Below are 22544 nucleotides of genomic sequence, written 5' to 3' on the forward strand. Positions count from 1 at the left end.
GACTCAATCTACACTACCAACTCTGCAGGGGTAGTGTGAAAGCAGCATAGACAATATGTAAACAAATGAGTGTGGCTGTGTTTCAATAAAACTTTATTTATAAAAACTGGTGGTGGGCCAGATTTGGCCTATGGGTTCTAGTTTGCTGATCCCTGATATAAAGAACTCTTAAAAATTGAGAAACATGGGCCTAAAAACCTCATTTTAAAAATGTGGGAGCAACCTAAATGTCCATTGACAGATGAATGGATAAAGAAGATGTGGTACATATATACAATGGAATACTACTCAGCCATCAAAAAGAATGAGATAATGCCATTTTCAGCAACAGGGATGCAACCAGAGATTATCATACTAAGTGCAGTAAGTCAGAAAGAGAAAGACAAACACCATATGATATCACTTATATATGAAATCTAAAACCTGACACAAATGCATCTACGAAACAGAAACAGACTCACAGACGTAGAAAACAGACTTGTGGTTTCCAAGGGGGATGGAGGGTGGGGGAGGGATGGAGTGGGACGCTGGGGTTAGCATATGCAAGCTATTATATATGGAATGGATAAACAAGGGAAAAAATATTTAAAAAAGAGTATGTATATGTATAACTGAATCACTGCTGTACAGCAGAAATTAACACAACATTGTGAATCAACTATACTTTAATAAAAAACAAATTTAAAAATGGGAAGACATGAACAGGTAATTCACAAAAAGAAAAAGAGATGTACGATGGCCACCAAATATATTTTTAAAGCTCAAACTTACTTACAATTAGCAAAATGCACATTAAAATAACACCAAGATGCCATGTCTCATCTATCAGACTGGTAAAAATTAAAAGTGTGACAATATGTTATGTTGGTGAGGCTGTGGGGAAAAAAGCACTCTAGTATATTTCTGTTGGGAACACAAACTGCTTCAATCCTTCTGGCAAGGAATTGGGTAATATCTAACTAAACTACATTTGTTCTTACCTCTTGAGGCAGCAATCCTACATCTAGAAATCCACCTTAAAGATCTCCAACAAAAGGAAGACTATGAATGGATATGGAATGATTTCATACTGTTAAATGAAGAAAGTGAAGCTTTAAAGAGTGTCTAGAAAGAAGGGGATATAAGAAGACATACATGTCCTTGCAAAAGAAATACAGGAGGATACACTTGAAACTAAAGAGCTCACTTACCTACAGGGGATAGGTGGGAAAGGGACAGGATAGTAGGGACAAGGAGATAAGTGACGCTTCTCTGAATATACCTTTTTGTGTAGCTTTGATTCATGAAACCATACTGTTTCACATCCTCCAAAAAAATTAAAATTAACTACAATGTGGGGTGAACCCTAAATGACATATACACTAACAAATGAACATACCTATATTAAAAATGAATAGTATAACGGCACTGAAGAGGATGGGAAAGGAAAGAAATTAGCCTAAGTATTTCAGTTATCAGTAGAGGGCATAGAAAGACACTGGAGGAGGAAGAGACTTCTCTTCCTAGCTCTGGTGTGCTGCTCTCACCAAGTTCCTGCAGCACCCATGGCTTCTGCAGTGCATCCCTAGGTGGACAGTAGCACCCAGCGGCCATAAGCATGTGGCACATCCCATAAACGTCTTCCCCCGTCATCCCAGAGGGCAGACTTCCATCAAGCCCTGCCAACCAGCTCAGCAAACTTCTCTGCCATCCAATGGGTCTTGGTCGTGCCCTTTCCAATTAGATCAAATTCTAAGCCGGGGTGGAGAGATGGGGAGTGGCCTCTTTCTCAGGTGCTTTATCTCAGCACTAGGGATAAAGGCTACTCCCTATATTTGCTATTCTTTGGAGTGCTCTTTACCTCTTAGTAGCCAATCTCCCATTCCTCCAATTCCCTGTTATAGTTAATTACTTATATTAAACATGCTCTCTTCAAACTCCTGTGTGATTTCTGTCTCTTGATTGGGCTCTAAGAATATACTAGGTAACACTGGAGTGTTCTGCCTAGTCAGTGAGCACATTTAGTGCCCAGATCCTGTTTCTCAATACCATTCTCCAATAAAAGGAGTTAGGGCTTCTTGGAGAAGTGCTTGAGTCCAGGGCTGGAGCAGGGAAACTACAAGATGAACCTGAAACATCTTGTGGTGCCAAAAAGTAAGAACGTACTCAAAAAAGGCAGGGCATGTCAAAAAGATACAGAAGCCAACCCAGAGGAGCTCCTAATGGCCAAAGCTAGAGATCTGAGCAACAAAACATAAACAATAGTATTGGATTATAACCCATGAAATAAAAATGAATATCCATAAGTCCATACTGGTATAAATACATGATTGAATAAACTAATAAATGGGAGAGATGAGACAGATAACTTGGAGAATTTCAAATAATGTGTGTAGATATTTCCCCGTCCAGGAGGTAGTGGTTAACATCCTCTCCCCATCCCTGGGTGTGCTTAGTGACTTGCTTCCTAAGACTGGAGTATAGAAAGGGGGTGGGGAGTATCTTTATAGTGGAGAAAGCTGGCAAACCTCTGCCAAGGGAGTGATCAAGGTTAACATTATTGGGGATAAGTCAGGTTGATAGCATGTACCCCTGATATGAAGTGATGAGAATGGTACTTCACTTCTGTGGTATTCTTCCCAAAATCTCAAACCCTAGTCTGGTAATGAGAAAAATGTCAGATAAGAGCAACTGAAGAATGTTCTATCAATCACTTGACCAGTACTCCTAGAAACTGTCAAGGTCATCACAAACAAGGAAAGTTTGAGAAACTCACAGTCTAGGGGAAGCCAAAGAGACATGATGAATAAATGTAATGTGGTGTCCTGGATGAGATCCTGCAACAGAAAAAAAAAAAACATTAGTTTAACACCAAAGAAATGCAAATAAAGTGTGTAGTTTAGTTAACAGTAATGTACCAATGTTGGTTCCTTAGTTGTGACAAACATACCATAGCAATGTAGGATGTTAACGATGGAGAAAACTATCTTTGAGACTTTTCTATAAATCGAAAGCTATTGTAGATTTTTTAAAGTTTATTTAAACAATAAAAAAAAGGACACAGGAGCCAACGTGAAGGAGCTCCCAATGGCCACAGCTGGGACAATGTGAGCAACACAATAAATAATGCTAGTTCAGTAGCTCCCCCCTTATCCATGGGGGATATGTTCCAAGATCCCCAATGGATGCCTGAAACCACATATTGTACCGAACCTCATACATACTATTTTTCCCTATACACATACATACCTATGATAAAGTTTAATTTATAAGTTAGGCACAGTAGAGAATAGCCAAACTGCCAGCATCACTACTCCTGCACTTTGGGGCCATTATTAAGTAAAATAGTGGTTACTTGAACACAATCACTGCTATATTGCAACAAACGGGTGGGATACACTGGATGAAGGGATGATTCACAGCCCCAGGCAGGACGAAGCGGGATGGCGGGAGATTTAATCACACCACTCAGAATGGCACACAATTTTAAAACTTATAAATTGTTGGTTTCTGGAATTTTCCATTTAATATTTTTGGACCACATTTGACCATGGGTAACTGAAACTGTGGAAAACTAAACTGCGGATAAGGAGGGGCTACTGTATTGGAGGATAACCCAGAGAATAAAATAAATATCCATGAGTCCATACTGATATAAATTAAAAAGTGAATAAAAAGACAATAAATAAGTGAGAGGGGAGGGACAGCTCTTTCTTAGAGAATAATCCCAATTAATAAATGTAGAAGGAATGAAGGAAATACAAAACCACTATTGGGCAAACACCACGGTAATAATTGTTGTAGGCAAGATCCACTGATAAATGCTAAAATTAGTGGGCAAAAGATTGAATAGAAACAGAATATTCGCATAGTCTCAAAGTATCTTCCCCAAGGTATTTATTAAGTACAATGCGAAAAATAGAAACTTTACAATGGAGAAACCAGCAGATATTACCTTAACCAAATGATCAAGTTTAACATCGACATCACGTACCTCCTCAAGAAGTGCACTGAGGACATTTCTGTGGCATTCTTGCTAAAATGCAAAACCACAATCTAATCATGAGAAAATAACAGACAAACCTAAGTTGAGAGACAGTCTACAAAATACCTGAACTGTACTTTTCAAAAGTGTCAAGGTCATTAAAGACAAGGATAGACGGAGGAACAGTCAAAGTTTGGAGAAGATCTTGAAACAAAAAGAACACTAGTGGGAAAAATGGTGAAATTTGAATTAGGTCTATAGCTTATTTAACAGTATTGTGCTGGGGGAAAGCAGCTCTGGTGGGGATCAACTGAGCATGTGCACAGAGCCAGTGAGGACTGAAGGGCCTGTGCGGGGCATCAGGGGGTAGCGTCTCCCTGACTGGGGCCGGTGGTCACCCCGACCCAGACCTCGCTCGCAGACACCCTGCAGGGAGCTGCCTCCCCCTCCTCTAGGCTGTGGGGCTGACCCTCCCATCTCACCTTTCTTCCATCGGCTGCACCACATTTTCCACTGAAACAGGAAGGGCTCTGGATGTGGGACACCAGCCACGTGGTGCTCATGCAGCAGGAAGATGGTGACCTGTCTCAGGGACACCAAGTCTGGAACTTGCCTCTGCCCTGAGGCCCTGGTGATCAATATCAGGTACCTCATTTAATTTTCACTGCAACCTTGTCAGCTACCTGACAATGATCATCATTTGGACCATTTGACAGTAGAAGCAGCGGAAGCACAGTGAGGTGAAGTCGGTTGCCCAAGGTCACACTGCTAGCAAGTAGAAGGACCAGGAAATACTTAAGCCAAGTTCAGCTGACTCCAAAGTGCCCATACTCAGTCACTCTGCGATTCTTTTTTTTTTTTTTTTTGGCCGTGCCATGCGGCATGTGGGATCTTCCCCAACCAGGGATCAAACCCATGCCCCCTACATTGGGAGCGCGGAGTCTTAACCACTGGACCACCAGGGAAGTCCCTGTCACTCTGCGATTCTGAACCCCATGCAGGGTTGGCTCCCAATAAACAATATTCCTATTTTCCATTGTCTTCAAAGTGCTCAGGCTGAGGGGAGACAACATCTTGTGTGCATAAACTGAGCTTCTGCATGTTTCAGTGCACATCCAGGGCAACCTACCTGGTCCTCCCTCTTCTGACAGAGATGAAAACTCAAACTCACCCTCCCCACCCACTTCTTAGACACTGAAAACCAGGTGTGCACCAGGTCCTCCAGTGATTGACGAACTCAGGAAAGTTGATCTCTGGTCACGTGAGGTCCCAAATCCCTGGGACCATGCCCCTGATTCCTCTGGCTGCCCATCATTTACTGACCAGCAGAAGCCACCTATGGTTGGACTACAGGGACTGCCAGAGGATACTTCAAAGTCCCCCGGTCACTGGCATGGCCCATGCTCCTCATATCATTAATCCATGATGACCACAGGAACCTTGAATAATGCCCAACACGGGCACACCAGTGCCACACCCCCAGCAGGCTTCCAATCATCCGTCTTCCCAGACTGCCAGTTACTGACCCGCATAGTTTCCAGAACTGACTTATGGAGCAGCTAAACGCTGACCATTCCTGAAAGATGTTATGGCTTTCATTCCAGAAGTCCCTCACAAAGCCACTGACCCTCCAGTCCCTAATTGCCTGGCTCTACATCCCCATAAACTTAGTGGCCTAAAAAAGCACACATTTATTATCTCATAGTTTATATGAGTCTGGAATCTGGGCACAGCTTAGCTTGATCCTCTGTTTTAGGGTCTCTCATGAGGCTGCATTCAAGGTCTCAGCTAGGCTTGGGGCCTCATCTGATGGCTCAACTGGGGAAGGATCCGCTTCCAAGTTCACTTATATGGTTGTTTACAGGATTCAGTTCATGTGGGCTGTTGGACTGAGAGCCTCAGTTTCATACCGACTGTTGGTGAAAGGCCACCCTCAGTTCCCTGCTATACGGGCCTCCCCAACATGGCAAGTTGGTTCACTAAATCCAACAAGGGGGACAGCCTGTTAGCAAGACAGAAGCTACAATCTCTTGTAATCTAATCACGAAGGTGGCATCTCCTCAGTGTTAAAGGTATGCTATTGATTAGAAGCAAGTTACTCAAATGGAGGGAATTACACAAGGCCGTGAATACCAGGAGGCAAGGATCATTGGGAGCCATTTTAGAAGCTGCTTCCCATAGACCATGGAGAAATAAACAGCTTCAGACATTAAATAATATGAACACTATTCTACCAATTAACTCTATTTGAGGAAAACACTAAAGGAAGTATTCTAAATAAATGAATACTAAATCAGAAGATAGATCTCAAAATAACAGAGCAAGACAATGGTTAGCAATGACTGTTGTGGTAAAATACACACCCTCAAGTACACATTCATATAGCTATAGTTAAATTATGACAAATAAAGTGACTGGGGACTTTGAATAAAAATGTTAAGTAAGTTTTCTTGAAGCAGAATTGACTTAACCTAAGAAAAATATAGTCTTCATAAAAGCAGTTTAAATGTTTCTAGAAAAATCCGGAAATAATACTGTTCACCTTGCTGAGGCAAATATGGAGGATAGAGTATCTTTCTCTACCAAGAAAGGTTAATTATATTCTGATCAAATAATAGAAAAAACATAAATCATGCCTGTTAGAGAGGACCAAATATATAACTGGACAATTAGTAAACATAAAAATTACCAAACTAATGAGGTATGGGGGGGGACAAAACTGAACAGAAATGTCATAAAGGTGTTAGGAAGAAGAAGAGAATGAAAGTTATATTTAGGAAGTAGTAAAACTGATAATAAGGATAATATAATACAAAAAAATAAGATTATCATCATTATACAAATTTAAATGGACTGAATCTCAAGACACAAATGTGGGATTAGAGCAAAAAATACTCTTATATGCAGTTAAAAGAAGTATATCTTAAACAAAGAGACAAATGCAAAATAAAGGTTTAGCCAAAGACACACCAGATTAGTGGCAGCAAAATAAAAGCAGCAGTGATGATGTACTTACCAAAGTAAATTCAAGGTCAAAAGGACTCAACAAGCAAAACAAAGAAAACACATAGTGGCATTGTGAAAAATGGCCAAAGATACATACTTTAGGATCCCCCCACCCACCTGCCGAAAACAGAACTATAAGGAGAAATTTGTTTTAAAATATAACATTTATTCTATCTTTTGATAATATAACAGATGGAGTAGACAAAAAGACAAAAAATCAGAGTAAAGAAATGTTAATCCTCAAACTAGATCGAAAAGTCCTAATGAGTAATCTGTACCTAACCGAGAATATAGTTTCTTCTCTTATATCCATGAAAGTTTTACAAAATTCAATTGAGTAATCTGGCCCACAGAGAAAATCTTGAGTAATGTTTACAAGTTCAGATTCAACAGGCTACATTCTCTGATCACAGTAAAACCATAATTACAAAGAAAGAAAGAAAAGATAACCAAACTACTTTAACCAGTTAGAAACTAAGAAACGTTCCTCAATAGCTAGGATCAAAGTGAGAAATCAATTCTGAAGTTGCACCTTTCACACCAGAGTTTATGAGACACAGCTACATTTAGAAAAAAGTGTAGAGTCTCAAATCCTTTACTATTAAAAAAAAGACTGGGAAACCAAAAAATAACCGTTAGGAATTTGACTCAAGAAGGTAGAAAAAGAACAAAATGAAGCAAACACATAGAAAAATGAAACACAAAACAAAAAAATCAAGGTGGCAGTTAATAAAAGCTTAAGTACATAAAGCTTAAGTATATAGTAAAAGCTTAAGTACATAAATATAAATTTAGGGAGTATAAATAAAACAAAAAGGTAAGCCTTTCTAATAATTGACTATATGGCTCAGCTCCTGGAAAATCTGATGAAGTTTAAAAGAAAAAAAATACAATACTAGTAATAAAAAAGGAGATATTGCACCAGATACGTAGTGCATTAGAGAACTAATATACTAGTTATCGTGGAATATGAGATATAAGTCTAGAGCAACATACTTAAACATTCAGGTGAAATATGTGAGTCCCCGGGTAAAAATGTAACAGTGAAAATTAATGAAAATATCCCTAAGGGGCCCGTGAATATAAAAAGAATAGGAAGAGTAGTTCAAGTCCATCATTTGAGACATACCACTACCCACAGGCAGCACTGCTTGACACACCTCTACTGGCACAGGAGGCCTGGCTGGGGCTGGCAAAGGCAGATGTGGCAGAGGTCCCAGTCCTCTTCCGGCAACCCTATAGGCTTGAAATGGGCAGAGCCAGCTGGAAAGGGCAGACCCAGGGCAGGGTAGTGGGAGGAGGAGGACAGGACAGGATGGGCAGGTTTGTGGGGGAGACAGATAGACCAGGACTGGACTGGCAGGGGCCAAGGCTGACAGAAAAGGCCGGGACCTCGTGGTATGGTAAAGGGTGGAACAAGGTGAGTGGGGGCAGGGACATAATTGCTATGACACCCTGAACTCTCCTCAGTGTCCCAAAGTGGAATCACCAAGGAGGACTATCCCACACTCACCTATTCCCTCCATTGCAACGTTTCCCCAGCACCTCTGGCCTGGGGAATATTAACAATTATACAGAAGTTGGTCAAGGGACACTGATCAGGTGCCAACTACATATTTGATGGACTGGGATGGGGGACTTAGGAGAACAAGAGTCACTGGCATTCCCTTCATAAGATCACATCTCCGTTGACAGAAGAGGATGCACCGAGCACAGTGGGCATCACAGGCACCCCCAAACGTGCACTGTAGCCCACCCCCCAAGTAAAGCTGCACTGTCACCCACCACCACTGGAGGTTCGGAATTGGGTTTGTGGCCAGAGAGAACGGCTTAGGGGCCACCAGAGGATATTAAAATCTCTTGTTCTAAAGTTTTTAAACAAAACTCTGGATGGTGGGAGATGAGGGCAGGGCAGATCTCCTGGCCCAGATTCAGGAAAGAAAGAGACGGAGGATACAGGAACGGACAGAAAGAGGGGGATTTTGAGGACCACCCCACCTCAAGGAGGCGTAGACCGAGACAGGAGACTAAATGGGGAACAGAGAAGCGCAGAGAAACTCTGAGATGCCCTGAGAAAGATGTTAGAGGAACAGGTGTGTGAGGAATTCGTAGAGTGTCTCCCTTGCACAGGGTGTTGAGTACAGGACCTCAGCTGAGCAGAGCTCAGCTGTCTACTCTGGAGCGTAGGTCAGTGGTGAGCGGGTCATGCTGGGTTGTCTGATGAAGCATCAGGGCCAGCAGCCCTGCCCGATTCTTCATGGCTGTGCGCACCTTGTGCTCCTGCTCAACCAGCTCTTCCAGCTTGAGCAACTGTGGGGGGCAAGCATGAGAAGGGGCTTCTAGGATTCCATCCCGCCCCTCGGCCCCACTCAGCCTTGTAACGTACCATGCGCACGCGCTCTAGGTCCACCTCGGCACGTCTCAGCTTCTCCCAGCAGTAGTGGTGATTGCACAAGCGTTTGGGGAGGCAACAGAAATTACCGGTGGGCTCAAAGACGTTTTTCACTAGTGGGCAACCGCACACTTCTTCATCCGGTACCTGTGGGGAAGAATGAAAGATGATGAGGTACGTGAAGGGTGGCATATGGAGGGTGATCAGGCAGGCAGGATGCAAGGAAGAGGGGAATAGAGGGCAGGCAGGAAGGAAGGAGAGGAATGGGGAGTGGTGACCTAGCGGGGGGAAAGAGGAATTCAGTGATTAGGTAAAGAAGAGGGGGCCAAAGGGGGATGATCAATCATGGAGAATGGAGGAAGAAGTTAAGCAGGGATGTAGGAATGGAGGTGATCAGGCAGGAAGGACGGAAGAACAGAAAGAGATCAAACAGGACGGAGAGGAAGGATGGAGGGGGAGTCTGACAGGGAGAAGTAGATGAATGAGGGTTGGTAAAGCATGGGGGAGGTGAGGAATAAGGCTGGGAGGGTGAAAGGGATGGGGGCTGATCAAACAGGGAAGAAGAAGGGATTTAGGACATGACAAGCAGTGAGAAGGCGATTGGGGAAGTGAGGCAGGGAGAATAAGAATGGAAGGAAGTCAGCAAGTGAGAAGAGAGGAATTGAGGGTAACCATGCAGGGAGGGAGGGGGGATTGTGGGGTGGTCAGGCAGGGGCTAGGAAAAGAAGGGAGATGAGCAAGCAAGGAGAAGGGAAGAATGGGGAATGGTTATGCAGTGAGGAGCAGAGGAACGGAGGCTGGTCAGGCAGAGGGAGAGAGAAATGTTGGGGTGCGGGGTCAGGCAAGGAGATTATGAATAAATAAACAGGCAGGGAGAAAAGTAAAACTAGAAAGTGATTGGGCAGTGAGGAGGGGGGTGTAGGGGAGGTCAGGAAAGGAGGAGGGGATACATAGGGATTGGTCAGGAGGCCTGAAGGCAGTCAGGCAGAAGGAAGAAGGAATAGGAGGCAATCAAGCACTGGAGGACGAGAGGAAGGTGGTCAGGTAGGGAGAAGGGGAGGAATGGAGGGCGATGAGGTAGAGAAAGAAAAGTCTCACCTTGGGGTCCTTCGAGTGCTCAGGGCATAACACCTGGAGTCGCTTACAGTACCTCTTACTCCGTGGGTCGTAAACATCACAGAAGAGCCTTGCGGTTCTGGGGAGAGGTGAAAGTGAGGTGCTAAGGGTCAGGAGGAGGCTGGTCCCACCCTGAACCCTGCCCACACTTTGTCCCCAACCCCACCTATACCCTGCCGCTAATCTGCCCACCTCTGTCTCTGAGCCTACCCACATCCAGCCCTTGATCTTGCACACCCTGCTCCCGACCTTGTCCACATCGTGCCTTTGACCCTGAGCAGCACTCACACTCACCCCTCAATGCGAGTGGGGTACATGGACGTGAAGGGCGATTTGCGCTCATACTGGGGAAAAAAGAGTACAAATGGGAGGAACTATAGACACACACTGCGTAACCTCCCATGAAAAAGCCCCAAACAACACATTTGCTCCCTGTGGACGCTACGCTCCTGTCTGCTCAGCCGATGTCCCCCCCTCACCAGTGGCTGATGCCCAAATCTTGGCCCCTTTACTGGGGGTGGAAGAAAAGCACAAATGGGTAGAGCCATGGATGTGTGTTGTATTGTCTTCTACAACAAATACCCGGGCACCAAACCTGCCCCCCTCCTCATGGACCCCACCCAGCCAAAAACACCCTTGCCCCATCTTCCCCCAGCCAATGCTCCAACCTTGGCGAAGCAGCGCTCCATGTGGCGCAGGGCAACCTGCGTATTGATGGGTTGCCCGCAGGAGACACAGAAGATCTGCAGGTTGACGCTGTTCCTGCCATGCTTGTCACTCTGCATAGGACAGTAGAAGGGCCAGTAAAGCAGTGCAGGGTGGGGACGGCAGGGCAAGATATCAGGCACCTTTCTGCTCCACCCCACCCATTCCCACTCACCTCTTCATCTTTGCACACAGCCTGCTGCTTGCCACGCTGAATGATGGCCTCAAGTTCATGGAAATGGCACTCTAAGTCCTTCAGGCGGGTGTGGGTGTCCTGCTGCTCACGGTGGATGCGCTCGAGCATTTGCTTGCCATGCTCCTCAGCAATGCAAGGGCTCTTCTGCCACTGCTGGATGCGCTTGGGCAGGATCGCATAGATGCGGCTGGAAGGGGAGACAGCAAGAATGGAATGCGTATGTGGGGGCATCAAAATAAGAAGAAATGGATGAGTGGCCGAATGGTGGATGTTTAGGATAATGAATGGTAGATGAGTGAATGTTGGTGAATGCGTGCTTGGATGGTGGATGGTTGGGTGCATGGCTAGACAGCTGGGTGGGCAAGTGACTGTTGAGGGTGAATGAGTGGGTTGGTGGATGGAATGTGGATGGGTGGTTCAGCGGGTCGGTGGATGTAAGGGTGGATGGATAGGTGGATGAGTGGACGAATGGTGGAGGATGCATAGGTAGCGGGGTAGATGGACTTACAGCTGGCATAGATCATGCCCTACTTTATTCCCTGTTGCTTAACCTCCAGGTGCACTCACGCAGCTGCCAGCTTCATGCCACAGTCGTCCGAGCAGTACTTGGAGCCTGGCCGGGTGGGGTGCACACAGTCAGGCCCCAGGCACTGCCGCAGTGAGGCTGGGTGCTCGGCACCTGACTGCTCTGGGTCTTCTGACTTTTCCATGAGCTTCTGCTGCTTCTCCTTCTGTGAGACAAGAGTGGTCAAAGCAGGGGCAGGGGAATCAGTGTCAGCCCCCTAACCCTGTACTACTACCTTGCATTCTGCCCCCAACCTCTGCCTCCATGCCCCCCATTCCACCATTTCTGTCACCTTCCACTCCACTTTTTTCTTCAAATTCTTCCTTTTCTTCGTATCCATTGCCTGCTTCTGCAGTGCAGAATCTAGGAATGGGAAGTCCTCAGTGTCATTCATCCAGGGCTGTAGGCGAGAAAAATGCTGACAGGTCTCCCCAATTTGTTTCTTAAATGATCTCTGGACACTCCGTGCCGCCTCTCTCTTCATTGCTGAGCCTCCCTGCCTTCAATGTCCTTACCCTTCCACGCAGGGGCCCTGCCATACACTCATCAGGCTTTGATTGTCAAGAATCTCGTATATAAAAGTCCTGGTATAAGCTTCAGTACTGAGGCAGGTCCTTTTCAGACAACAGCTGGTGTATGGCCTCCTTTCCTGCCAATGGCATTGCCCCCACCTGGTACTTCTGGGACAGCTCAGACTTCTGTAGTTGAGGCAGGTGTGATCGAGTGAGCAGTTGTCAGGGGGACTATGGCAAAGTCTCTGAGAGTATCACAGTTAAGAACTGACGGGCAGACCCTCGCACCAGCTCCATTCCCCCAACCACCCTGTGTCCTAGATTCACCAGAGACCAGGGATTATAAGTAGCGCTCCTGTGCTGATGGAAGGAGGGCTCTGGGTCAGCACTAAGTGGGTGGGGATGGGCTCACCCTGCCCCAACACTCCTGGCCTCACCCTCTGGCCACTGTGGCTGGGGCCCACAGCACCTGCCTGGATGCACTAGGTCTTGCCTGCCTGGGAATGACTGGCACCACCTGGCCCTGCTTGCCCACCTTATCCAGACACACTTGGCTAGTCCATCTGGCTGCATCTTGCCCAGTCGAATTCATAAGGCCCTGCATATCCACCCAGAAAAGCTAGACTCCACCTCCTTACACTTAGAGGGCTCAGCCTGCCTTGTCCACCCTCCAGGACACACCTGCTACCCTGCTTGCCCTACACCATGGTCCCAGACAAGCCTCCTCTGCCCAGCCGGCCCAGCCCCTCAGACATGCTCCGCCCACCTTTCTGTCCCGCCCAGTCTGCCTAGTCTCTCCAGGCTCCACATGCCTGACTCTGCCTTCTTGGACACACTCTGTCTTGCCTTAAGGCTCCCAGCCCTGTGGGTCCCATGCGCTGCCAGGCCCTGCCCGCCTCCCAGACTCTCAGCCTCATATACCCCTCCCCACTTCCTGTACATACTCTGCTCTGCCTTACCTCTCACATGCTGAGCCATGCCAAGCCCTGCCCCCTCCCCCACTTGCACGTGCCACGCTGTGCGCTGTCTGCCCTGACTCACTCACCTAGAATAATTTGACAGTCTTTATTCTGAAAACTACTCCTACCTGAACCCAGTAACGCCTGCTAAAATATATAAATATACAAATGTTTTTAAATGTTTGCGTGCATTTGCACATACACGCAAATCATTACTCTCAAAGATTAAAAGAGCAAGCACACACACAAAGAATACACACGTTTTGGTTAAGACAGTTATCAACCAGAGAACACATACTAGTTTCGAGCTACAGATGCAATATTAATAAAAACTCACCCTGGCCTTAGTCTTAAAGGAAGTCTGAACACTTTCCAATGAATAAGCATCACACGGGGCACAGAGAAGTCGCGTTAGAAACAAAAGCCTTAACTTTTGAAAATTGAAAAGGCATTTCTAAACTCTTGGTAAAAAAAATAATAATAACGGAAATTAGAAAATACTTAGAGCTTAACGAAAACAATACATACCCAACTGTGGTCTCAGCTGACAATATAAGAAGACAGAAAATAATGATCTGAGCGCTCAACTCAAATTCGAACAAGTCCCCATCCTGCCTCCAAAGACACCCATTATCAACCCCCAAATCCCCTTCGATGACACCCTCACCCACCCCTCCGTCTTCAAAGCCCTCACAAGATACCTCAGCGCACGGAAGGCGCTACACGGAGGAGAGCTTCAAGGCAGCTGAGGTAAAAACGGCAGCAAAGCGACTTCCGGTCCGGTATCGACCTTAGCGCCACCCCTTCCCGAGAGTACTGTGTTTGCACTTGCTCCAGACCCTTAATATCCGAGCTGCTGTACAGCCCAAAGTTTGAAACAAATGGTTACAGTGAAACAATAGTTACGTACACGCCGTTCTGTGTGCCATGAAGGATACACTTGTTTCTTTTGACACCAGTGCCTCCCTGTTTCACACATCAGGGTGATCTTCACTGCATTATTGTATGTGGCAGGAAAATTGATCCCTTTACCATTTCCGATTACTTTGAATAATTTCATATTAGTACCATTTTACTATCTGCTATTTCAGTCATGAGGTAGGCAATGAGAAAAACAAAGAAAAACAAGTAAATCAGCTTTTAGAAGTCGAGAAAGTAGAAAAAGATTTATGGAAAGGCAGGAAAATAGAAAGAAAAATGTAAGAAGGTAGTAATAAGTTCATATTTGAAATTTATACTTTATTACATAATCAGTAATAAAAAATTGTCAATGGGGTAAACTCTCCAGTTAAAGTCAGAGATTGTCATTTTGGATGAAAATTAACAAGTCTAGCCATATGCTGTTTATGCCAAACCTGGCAAATCATAAGGCTACAGAAACGTTTGAAATAAAAGGATGGAAGGAAATTTGCCAGGTACATGCTAATCAAAATAAAGCAAGGTCAATTATATTAATATCAGACTAAAAATACTAAGACAAAAAGTATTAATTGGGGTTCAAAGGGTCATTCTATAATGATTTGATTCACCATGAACATGTAAAAATTCCAATCTTATATAATACATGATTAAAATGATGTAAAATGAAAATAAAGAAAAATATATTAGTAAAAGTAAAACAAAAGTAAAATAGAAAAAAACATTATCATTGTGAAAGATTACAATCACACTGCTCACCTTTCAGGACTCAGCTTTGGCATCACCGTCTGGGAAGCTCTCTCTGCTTCCTTTCCATCTGGATGACCAGCCTCTCTTCTGAATGAATTTGTGGACATAATTATATAGCAGGAATGTTTCTTTTATTTTAATCTTGAAATTAAGAAGTAAATGGAGGCATTGTCTGAACCCCTCACACCTGTTTTGTCACACCCATTTTCCTCAACTAGAAATGAAGGCAGGGACAATGTTGGTCTTGCTCACTACTGGTTGTGCAGTGCCCTGCTTACACATGACACACGAGTGTCCAGTAGCTACTGATGATCAGGTGCCTTGCCTGGTGTTGTTGCAAAGTGGCAAATTACTGCAATTTATCTGGCTGCATATTATTCCTTGAAGATAAGAGCAAATAAATGCTGTAATTTACACTAGAGTTGCATCTAACTAATCATCATGTAGAAAAGCAAAGTTCAAAAATGTTAAGAAGTTGCTGTTAAGAAGCTATTGTCCTGGTTCGAGCCTAGCCTCTAAAGACAGTATCCTGTAATGGAATAACTGAGGACATGGAAAGGAGACGTGACCCATGAGCCCCCCCCCCCCAGCAAACTGGGGGCTGGCGAATAAGCCAGAACTGCAAACAGTCCTGATTGCTTTGAGCCCCCCCTCCCCGGCAAACTGGGGGCATGCGAATAAGCCAGAGCTGTGAACAGTCCTGATTGCTTTGAGCCCCCACCCCAGCAAACCGGGGGCCTGCAAAAGAAGCATTGAGCGCTTTGGGCACTGATCCATGAGATGTCCTCAGTATAATCAGAGTGGTGGGAACGCAAGGAAATGTCCTTGTGCTACTTCAGTATAATCAAAATAATGGTGGGAACTTTGTGCTGCTTTTGCGCTCAAGAACGAAGCACGGCATGTTTTCAAGAAAGCCAATTATTGCTTGTATAATTAATAAAAACATAGGTTGCTGCTTTGGCATTTCTGAAATGTTAAGAAAACAAGTCTTAAAATGTAAACGTAGATAATGCTTTAATAAAAGCTACCACAGCAGGACAGACGGGGCTGTTTTGCCTGAGCGAGCGGCAGCCCTCTACTGCTGTGCTTCGGCACAATTCATCTCGTGTGATGAGCTTACTTTCGGCCCTGTCATAAGATAAACTACAACAGTATCCCCTGCTAAATCTTCACAGTTTTTATCAAATCCAGTTTAGGGATTGGGGCAAGAGGTGAGAAATTCGAGCTGAACTAAGAAGTAGTCTGCGAGCTCTAAAGAAAGCATTACTACCTCTCTATGGCTGTGAATGTTTATAAGCACTACTTGTTTTGTCCCAGCTAAACTTTTAACTTCCCTTTGAGTTATTTTTCATCACTGTGGCTCATTCAAAGAATCTCGGACAGCGTTTTGCTCTTCATCTCTGACTTCAGACCTACTTCTCCAATATCTCCTGTCTCTTTACTGCTGATTTCTTTCATTCCCAGTTCCAAAGCCCTAGTTCAGGTTTCCTGTATTTTACATTATAATGAACTCCCACCTCTGACATGTGGCTGGCTAATCCATTTTGCCTCCAGGGTTGTCTTCCCAAAGGGCCACAGATGAAAAAATTATGTCACCCTTCTCCTTGGGAATCTTCCCTGGATTCCCAGGGTATTCAGAATCAGTTCTCCACTCTGTGGTGTGCCCATCAAAGTTCTCTATGACAGGGCCCCACTTTCCTGTGATAGACAAATCCTCTTCCCAGGCCCTCCAGGTGTCAAACACTCAGGACATCCTGGATAGTCACTCTCTTGTCAATGCAGCATGGGCTTCCACATTCCAGGCCTTTGCTCAGGCTTGTCCTTCTCTTTTGCTTAGTCCTGCTCACCCTTCAAGACTCAGCTTTGGCATCACCATCTGGGAAGTTCCCTCTACTTCCTTTCCAACCAAGTGACCTGCTTCTCTTCTGAATGCACTTGTGGAAATAGTTATAATAGTGAGTGGTGTTCCTCTTATTTTAACCTTGGAATTATAAAGGATGGGGGAGAGTTGCCTGTACTTGTCTGTTTTGTATTTGTCTGCTTTTGCCTGTCAACTTTCTGCTTATCTTTCAACGTTAAGCTCAGGTGCCTGCCCCACTGGGAAGCCTTCCCCAAACCCCTTGCTCCTCCTTTTTCAGTTTTCTCACAACACCTCTGTCATTCTGCTTTGTGTCACTGTGTGGGTTGCAGGTTTCTCTCCTCTACTAGACAGTTAAGGCAATGCTGGAGTGTGAAGGACTCCCAGCACAGTGTTCCTACAACAGTTGTTGGTGATTCATATATTGGATGTTATAAAAACCAAAGTTTTAAGGTTTATTTTAAGAAATAGTCTTCACAAAGTGAGAGAGTGGCATGGACATATATATACTACCAAACGTAAAATAGATAGCTAGGGGGAAGCAGCCGCATAGCACAGGGAGATCAGCTCGGTGCTTTGTGACCATCTAAAGGGGTGGGATAGGGAGGGTGGGAGGGAGGGAGACGCAAGAGGGAAGAGATATGGGAACATATGTATATGTATAACTGATTCACTTTCTTATAAAGCAGAAACTAACGCACCATTGTAAAGCAATTATACTCCAATAAAGATGTTAAAAAAAAAAAGAAATGATAAAGGGAGTCCTGAAGGTTGAAATGAAAGGACAATAGACAGTAACTTGAAGCCATATGAAAAATAAAGATCTCAGTAAAGGTAAATACATGGGCAATTATAAAAGGCAGAATTATTGTAACAATGCTGCATAACCACATTGTTTGTTTTCTACATGATTTAAAAGACTACTACATTAAAAAAAGCAATTATTAATCTAGAAGCTACTATAATTATAACTTTGGTTTGTAACTCCACATTTTGTTATCTTCATAATTTGACAGGCTAATGCATTCTTTAAAAATTATTAGCTTAAGTTATTGAACACACAATGTATAAAGAAGTAATTTTGTGAAATCAACAACTGAAAGAGGTGGGGATGGGGCTATTAAAGGAGAAATTTGTATATGTTACTGAAATTAAGCTGGTGTAAATTCAAATTAGAGTGTAATAACTTTAGGATGTTAAATGAAACCCCCATGGTAACCACAAAGAAAATTGCTATAAAATATACACCAAAGGAAATAAGAAAGGCATTTTAAAATTTCATTATCAAAAAAAAAAAAAAAACCCAACAACTAAACGCAAAGGAAGACAGTGTTGCAGGGAAGGAGGGACAGAAAGCTAAAAGACATACAGAAAACAAATGCCAAAATGGAAGTAAGTCCCTCCTTATCAGTAATTACTTTAACGTAAATGGATTAAACTCTCCAATCAAACGATAGAGATTGGCAGAAAGGATTTTTTTCAAAAAAGTGATCCAACTGTATGGGGTCTACAAGAAATTCATTTTAGATCCCCGAACACTAATAGGCTGAAAGTGAAAGTATGTAAAAGGTTATTCCATGCATAATAAACAAAAGAGAGCAGGGATGGCTATACGAATATCAGACTAATAAATTTTTAGTCAAAAACTCTTGACAAGAGACAAGGAAGGACATTATATATTAATAAAAAGTTCAAAACAGTGAGAATATATAACAATTATAAACATTTACATGCCTAATAACAGAACATCAAAATATATGAAGCAAAAATTGACAGAATTGAATGGAGAAATAGATAGTTCTACAATAATAGTTGGAGACTTCAATACTCTACTCACAATAATGAATACAACAACCAGACAAGAGATAACTAAGGAAACAGGGGACATGAACAACACAGTAAACAAACTCGATCTAACAGACATATACAGAACACTCTACCCACTACAGCAGAATACATATCCTTCACAAGTGTACATGGGACATATTCCAGGATAGACCACATGTTAGGTCACAGATTAAATCTCAATATTTTCTAAAAGTTAGATATCACACAGAGTATCTTTTCTAAAAACAATGGGAATGGGCATCATCAGAAAATCTACAAGCAACAAATGCTGGAGAGGATGTGGAGAAAACGGAACCCTCTTGCACTGTTGGTGGGAATGTAAATTGATACAGCCACTGTGGAGAACAGTATGGAGGTTCCTTAAAAAACCAAACATAGAATTACCATATGGCCCAGCAATCCCACTACTGAGCATATACCCAGAGAAAACCATAATTCAAAAAGACACATGCACCCAAATGTTCATTGCAGCACTATTTACAATAGCCAGGGCATGGAAGCAACCTAAATGCCCATCGACAATCAAATGGGTAAAGAAGATGTGGCACATATATACAATGGAATATTACTCAGCCATGAAAAGGAACAAAATTGGGTAATTTGTAGAGACGTGGATGGATCTAGAGACTGTCATACAGAGTGAAGTAAGGCAGAAAGAGAAAAACAAATATCGTATATTAATGTATATATGTGGAATCTAGAAAAATGGTACTGGTGAACCGGTTTGCAAGGCAGAAATAGAGACACAGATGTAGAGAACAAACGTATGGACACCAAGGGAGGAAAGTGGGGTGCGGGCGGTGGTGGGATGAATTGGGAGATTGGGATTGACATATATACACTAATATGTATAAAATAGATAACTAATAAGAACCTGCTGTGTAAAATATAAGAATAAAATAAAATATTAAAAAAATAAAAGCAATGGGATGAAATTAGAGATCAATAACAGAAAGAAAACGGGAAATTTCAGAAATCTGTGGAAGCTAAACAACACACTTTTAAGCATCCAATGGATCAATAAAGAAATCACAAGGGAAATTAGGAAATACTTAGCGACAAATGAAAAAGAAAACATAACATACAAAAGCTTATGGAGGACTTCCCTAGTGGTGCAGTGGTTAAGAATCTGCCTGCCAATGCAGGGGACACGGGTTCAATCCCTGGTCCAGGACCATCCCACATGCCATGGACCAACTAATCCCATGCACCACAACTACTGAGTCTGCGCTCTAGAGCCCATGAGCCACAAATACTGAGCCCACGCACCACAACTACTGAAGCCCATGCACCCTAGAGCCCGCATACCACAACTACTGAGCCCGCGTGCTGCAACTACTGAAGCCTGGTGCCTGGAGCCCCTGCCCTGCAACAAGAGAAGCCACCACAATGAGAAGCCTGTGCACTGCAACAAAGAGTAGCCCTTGCTTGCCACAACTAGAGAAAGCCTGTGCACAGCAATGAAGACCCAACACAGCCCCAAAATAAGTAAAATTAAGAAAAAGAAAAGCTTATGTGACACTGTGAAAGCAATGCTAAGGGATAATTTATAGCTATAAACACATTAAAAAACAAGAAAGATCTCAAGTCAACATCTAACTTTACAACTTAAGGAACCTGTAAAAGAGGAAAAAATTAAATCCAAAGCTAGCAGAAGGAAAGAAATAATAAAGATTAGAAATAAAATGAAATAGAGAATAGAAAAGTGATAGAAAAGCAACAAAACCCAAAGCTGATTCTTGAAAAGATCAACAAAATGCATAAGCATTTAGCTAGATGGACTAAGAAAGAAACAGAGGATTCAAATTATTAAAATCAAAAATGAAAGTGAGTACATTACTACTGATTCTACAGAAATAAAAAGAATTAAAAGAGAGTACTCTGAGCAATTGTATGCCAACAAATTGGATAACCTAAATGAAACGGACAAATTCCTAGAAAAACAAAGCCTACCAAGACTAAACCATGAAGAAATAGAAAATCTGAAGAGACCAATAATTAGTAAAAAGATTGAATCGGTAATCAAAAATCTCCCAAGAAAGGAAATCTCTGGGCCTAATAGCTTTCCCAATGAATTCTACCAAACATTTAAAGAAAAACTAACATCATTCCTTCTCAAGCTTTTCAATAAAAAATTGAAGAGTAGACAATGTTCCCTAATTCATTCATAATTCATTCATAATCAGCCAGCCTTATGCTGATCCCAAAGCCAGACAGACACTACAGGAAAAAAAAAATCCATCACAGACCAAAATCCCTTATGAACATTGATGCAAAAATATTCAACAAACCAAATTAACAGCATATTAGGATTATACAACATGATCAAGTGGGATTTATTTCTGGAATGCATGGTTGGCTCAACATGAAAACTGAACAATGTAATACACCAACTTAACAAAATGAAAGGTCGAAAAGCCAAATGGTCATTTCAATTGATGGAGAAAAAGCATTTGACAAAATTCAACACTCTTTCATGATAAAAAAAAAATCAACAAACTAGGAATTGAAAGAAACTACCTCAACATAGTAAGATTGATGTATGAAAAACCCACAGAAAATACCATACTCAGTGGTAAAAGACTGAAAACTTCCTCTAAGGTCAGACACAAAGCAAGGATGCCCACCTTTGCTACTGCTATTCAAAATAGTGGAAGTCCTGACCAGAGCAATTAGGCAAGAAAAAGAAATAAAAGGCATATAAATTGGAAAAGAAGAAGTAAAATGATCTCTGTTCACAGATAATATGCTCTTATATGTAGAAAACCCTACATTCCATAGAGACACCAAAAAAAAACCCTGTTAGAACTAATATACAAATTCAGCAAAGTAGCAAGACATAAGGTCAGCACACAAAAATCAGTTGCATTTGTATGCACTAACAATGAACAATCCAAAAAGGAAATTTAAAAACCAATTGCATTTATAATATCAAAAGGAATAAAAATATTTAGGAATTAACTTAACCAAGGAAGTTAAAAGACTTGTACAATGAAAACTACAAAACATTTCTGAAAGAAAATAAAGACAGAAATAAATGGAAAAATAACCCATGTTCATAGATTAGAAAACATAGGTAAGATGTCAATACTGATCTAGATTCAATGCAATCCTTATCAAAATCCCAATTTTTTTTCACACAAAAAAAATCCTAAAATTCATATAGAATCTCAAGGGACCTTGAATAGCCAAAACAATCTTGAAAAAGAAGAACAAAATTGGACGACTCACAATTCCTGATTTCAGTCTTACTACAAAGGTACAGTAATCAAAACAATATGGTACTGGCATAAAGACAAACATATAAGCCAATGGAATAGAACAGAGAATCCAGAAATAAACCCTTGTATATATGATCAAATGATTTTTGAGAAGGCTATCAAGACTATCAAGGCGATCAGTACTATCAAGGCTATCAGTGGGGGAAAAACAGCCATTTCAACAAATGGTGCTGGGAAAACTGAATATCCACATGGGAAAGAATGAAGTTGGATCCGTACCTAACACCATGTTAAAAAAATAATTCAAAATGGATCCATGACCTAAATGTAAGATCTAAAACTCTAAGAACATAGGGCAAACACTTCACAACCTTAGATTCAGCAATGGTTTCTTGGGTATGACACCAAAAGAATAGGCAACAACAACAACCAAAAAAATTTGACAAATTGAACTTCATGAAAATTAAAAATTTTTGTGCATCAGAAGACACTATCAGGGCTTCCTTGGTGGTGCAGTGGTTAAGCATCCACCTC

At 42.5% G+C, this 22544-nt stretch overlaps 1 protein-coding gene across 1 annotated transcript; it reads right to left on the reverse strand.

Annotated features, from left to right (window-relative positions):
- Nucleotides 1-9133: 9133 nt before the first annotated feature.
- On the reverse strand, nt 9134-12428 carry LOC137216683 (CXXC-type zinc finger protein 1-like). The gene is made up of 8 exons (XM_067722735.1): nt 12237-12428; nt 11947-12110; nt 11359-11566; nt 11147-11257; nt 10773-10822; nt 10461-10557; nt 9357-9509; nt 9134-9280 (listed from the first exon to the last, which is right to left on the reverse strand). The coding sequence occupies exons 1-8, from the start codon at nt 12426-12428 to the stop codon at nt 9134-9136; spliced, it is 1122 nt and encodes a 373-aa protein (XP_067578836.1).
- Nucleotides 12429-22544: the final 10116 nt, after the last annotated feature.

This window comes from Pseudorca crassidens, chromosome X (assembly GCF_039906515.1).
Source record: "Pseudorca crassidens isolate mPseCra1 chromosome X, mPseCra1.hap1, whole genome shotgun sequence".
Classification (NCBI taxonomy): domain Eukaryota; kingdom Metazoa; phylum Chordata; class Mammalia; order Artiodactyla; family Delphinidae; genus Pseudorca; species Pseudorca crassidens.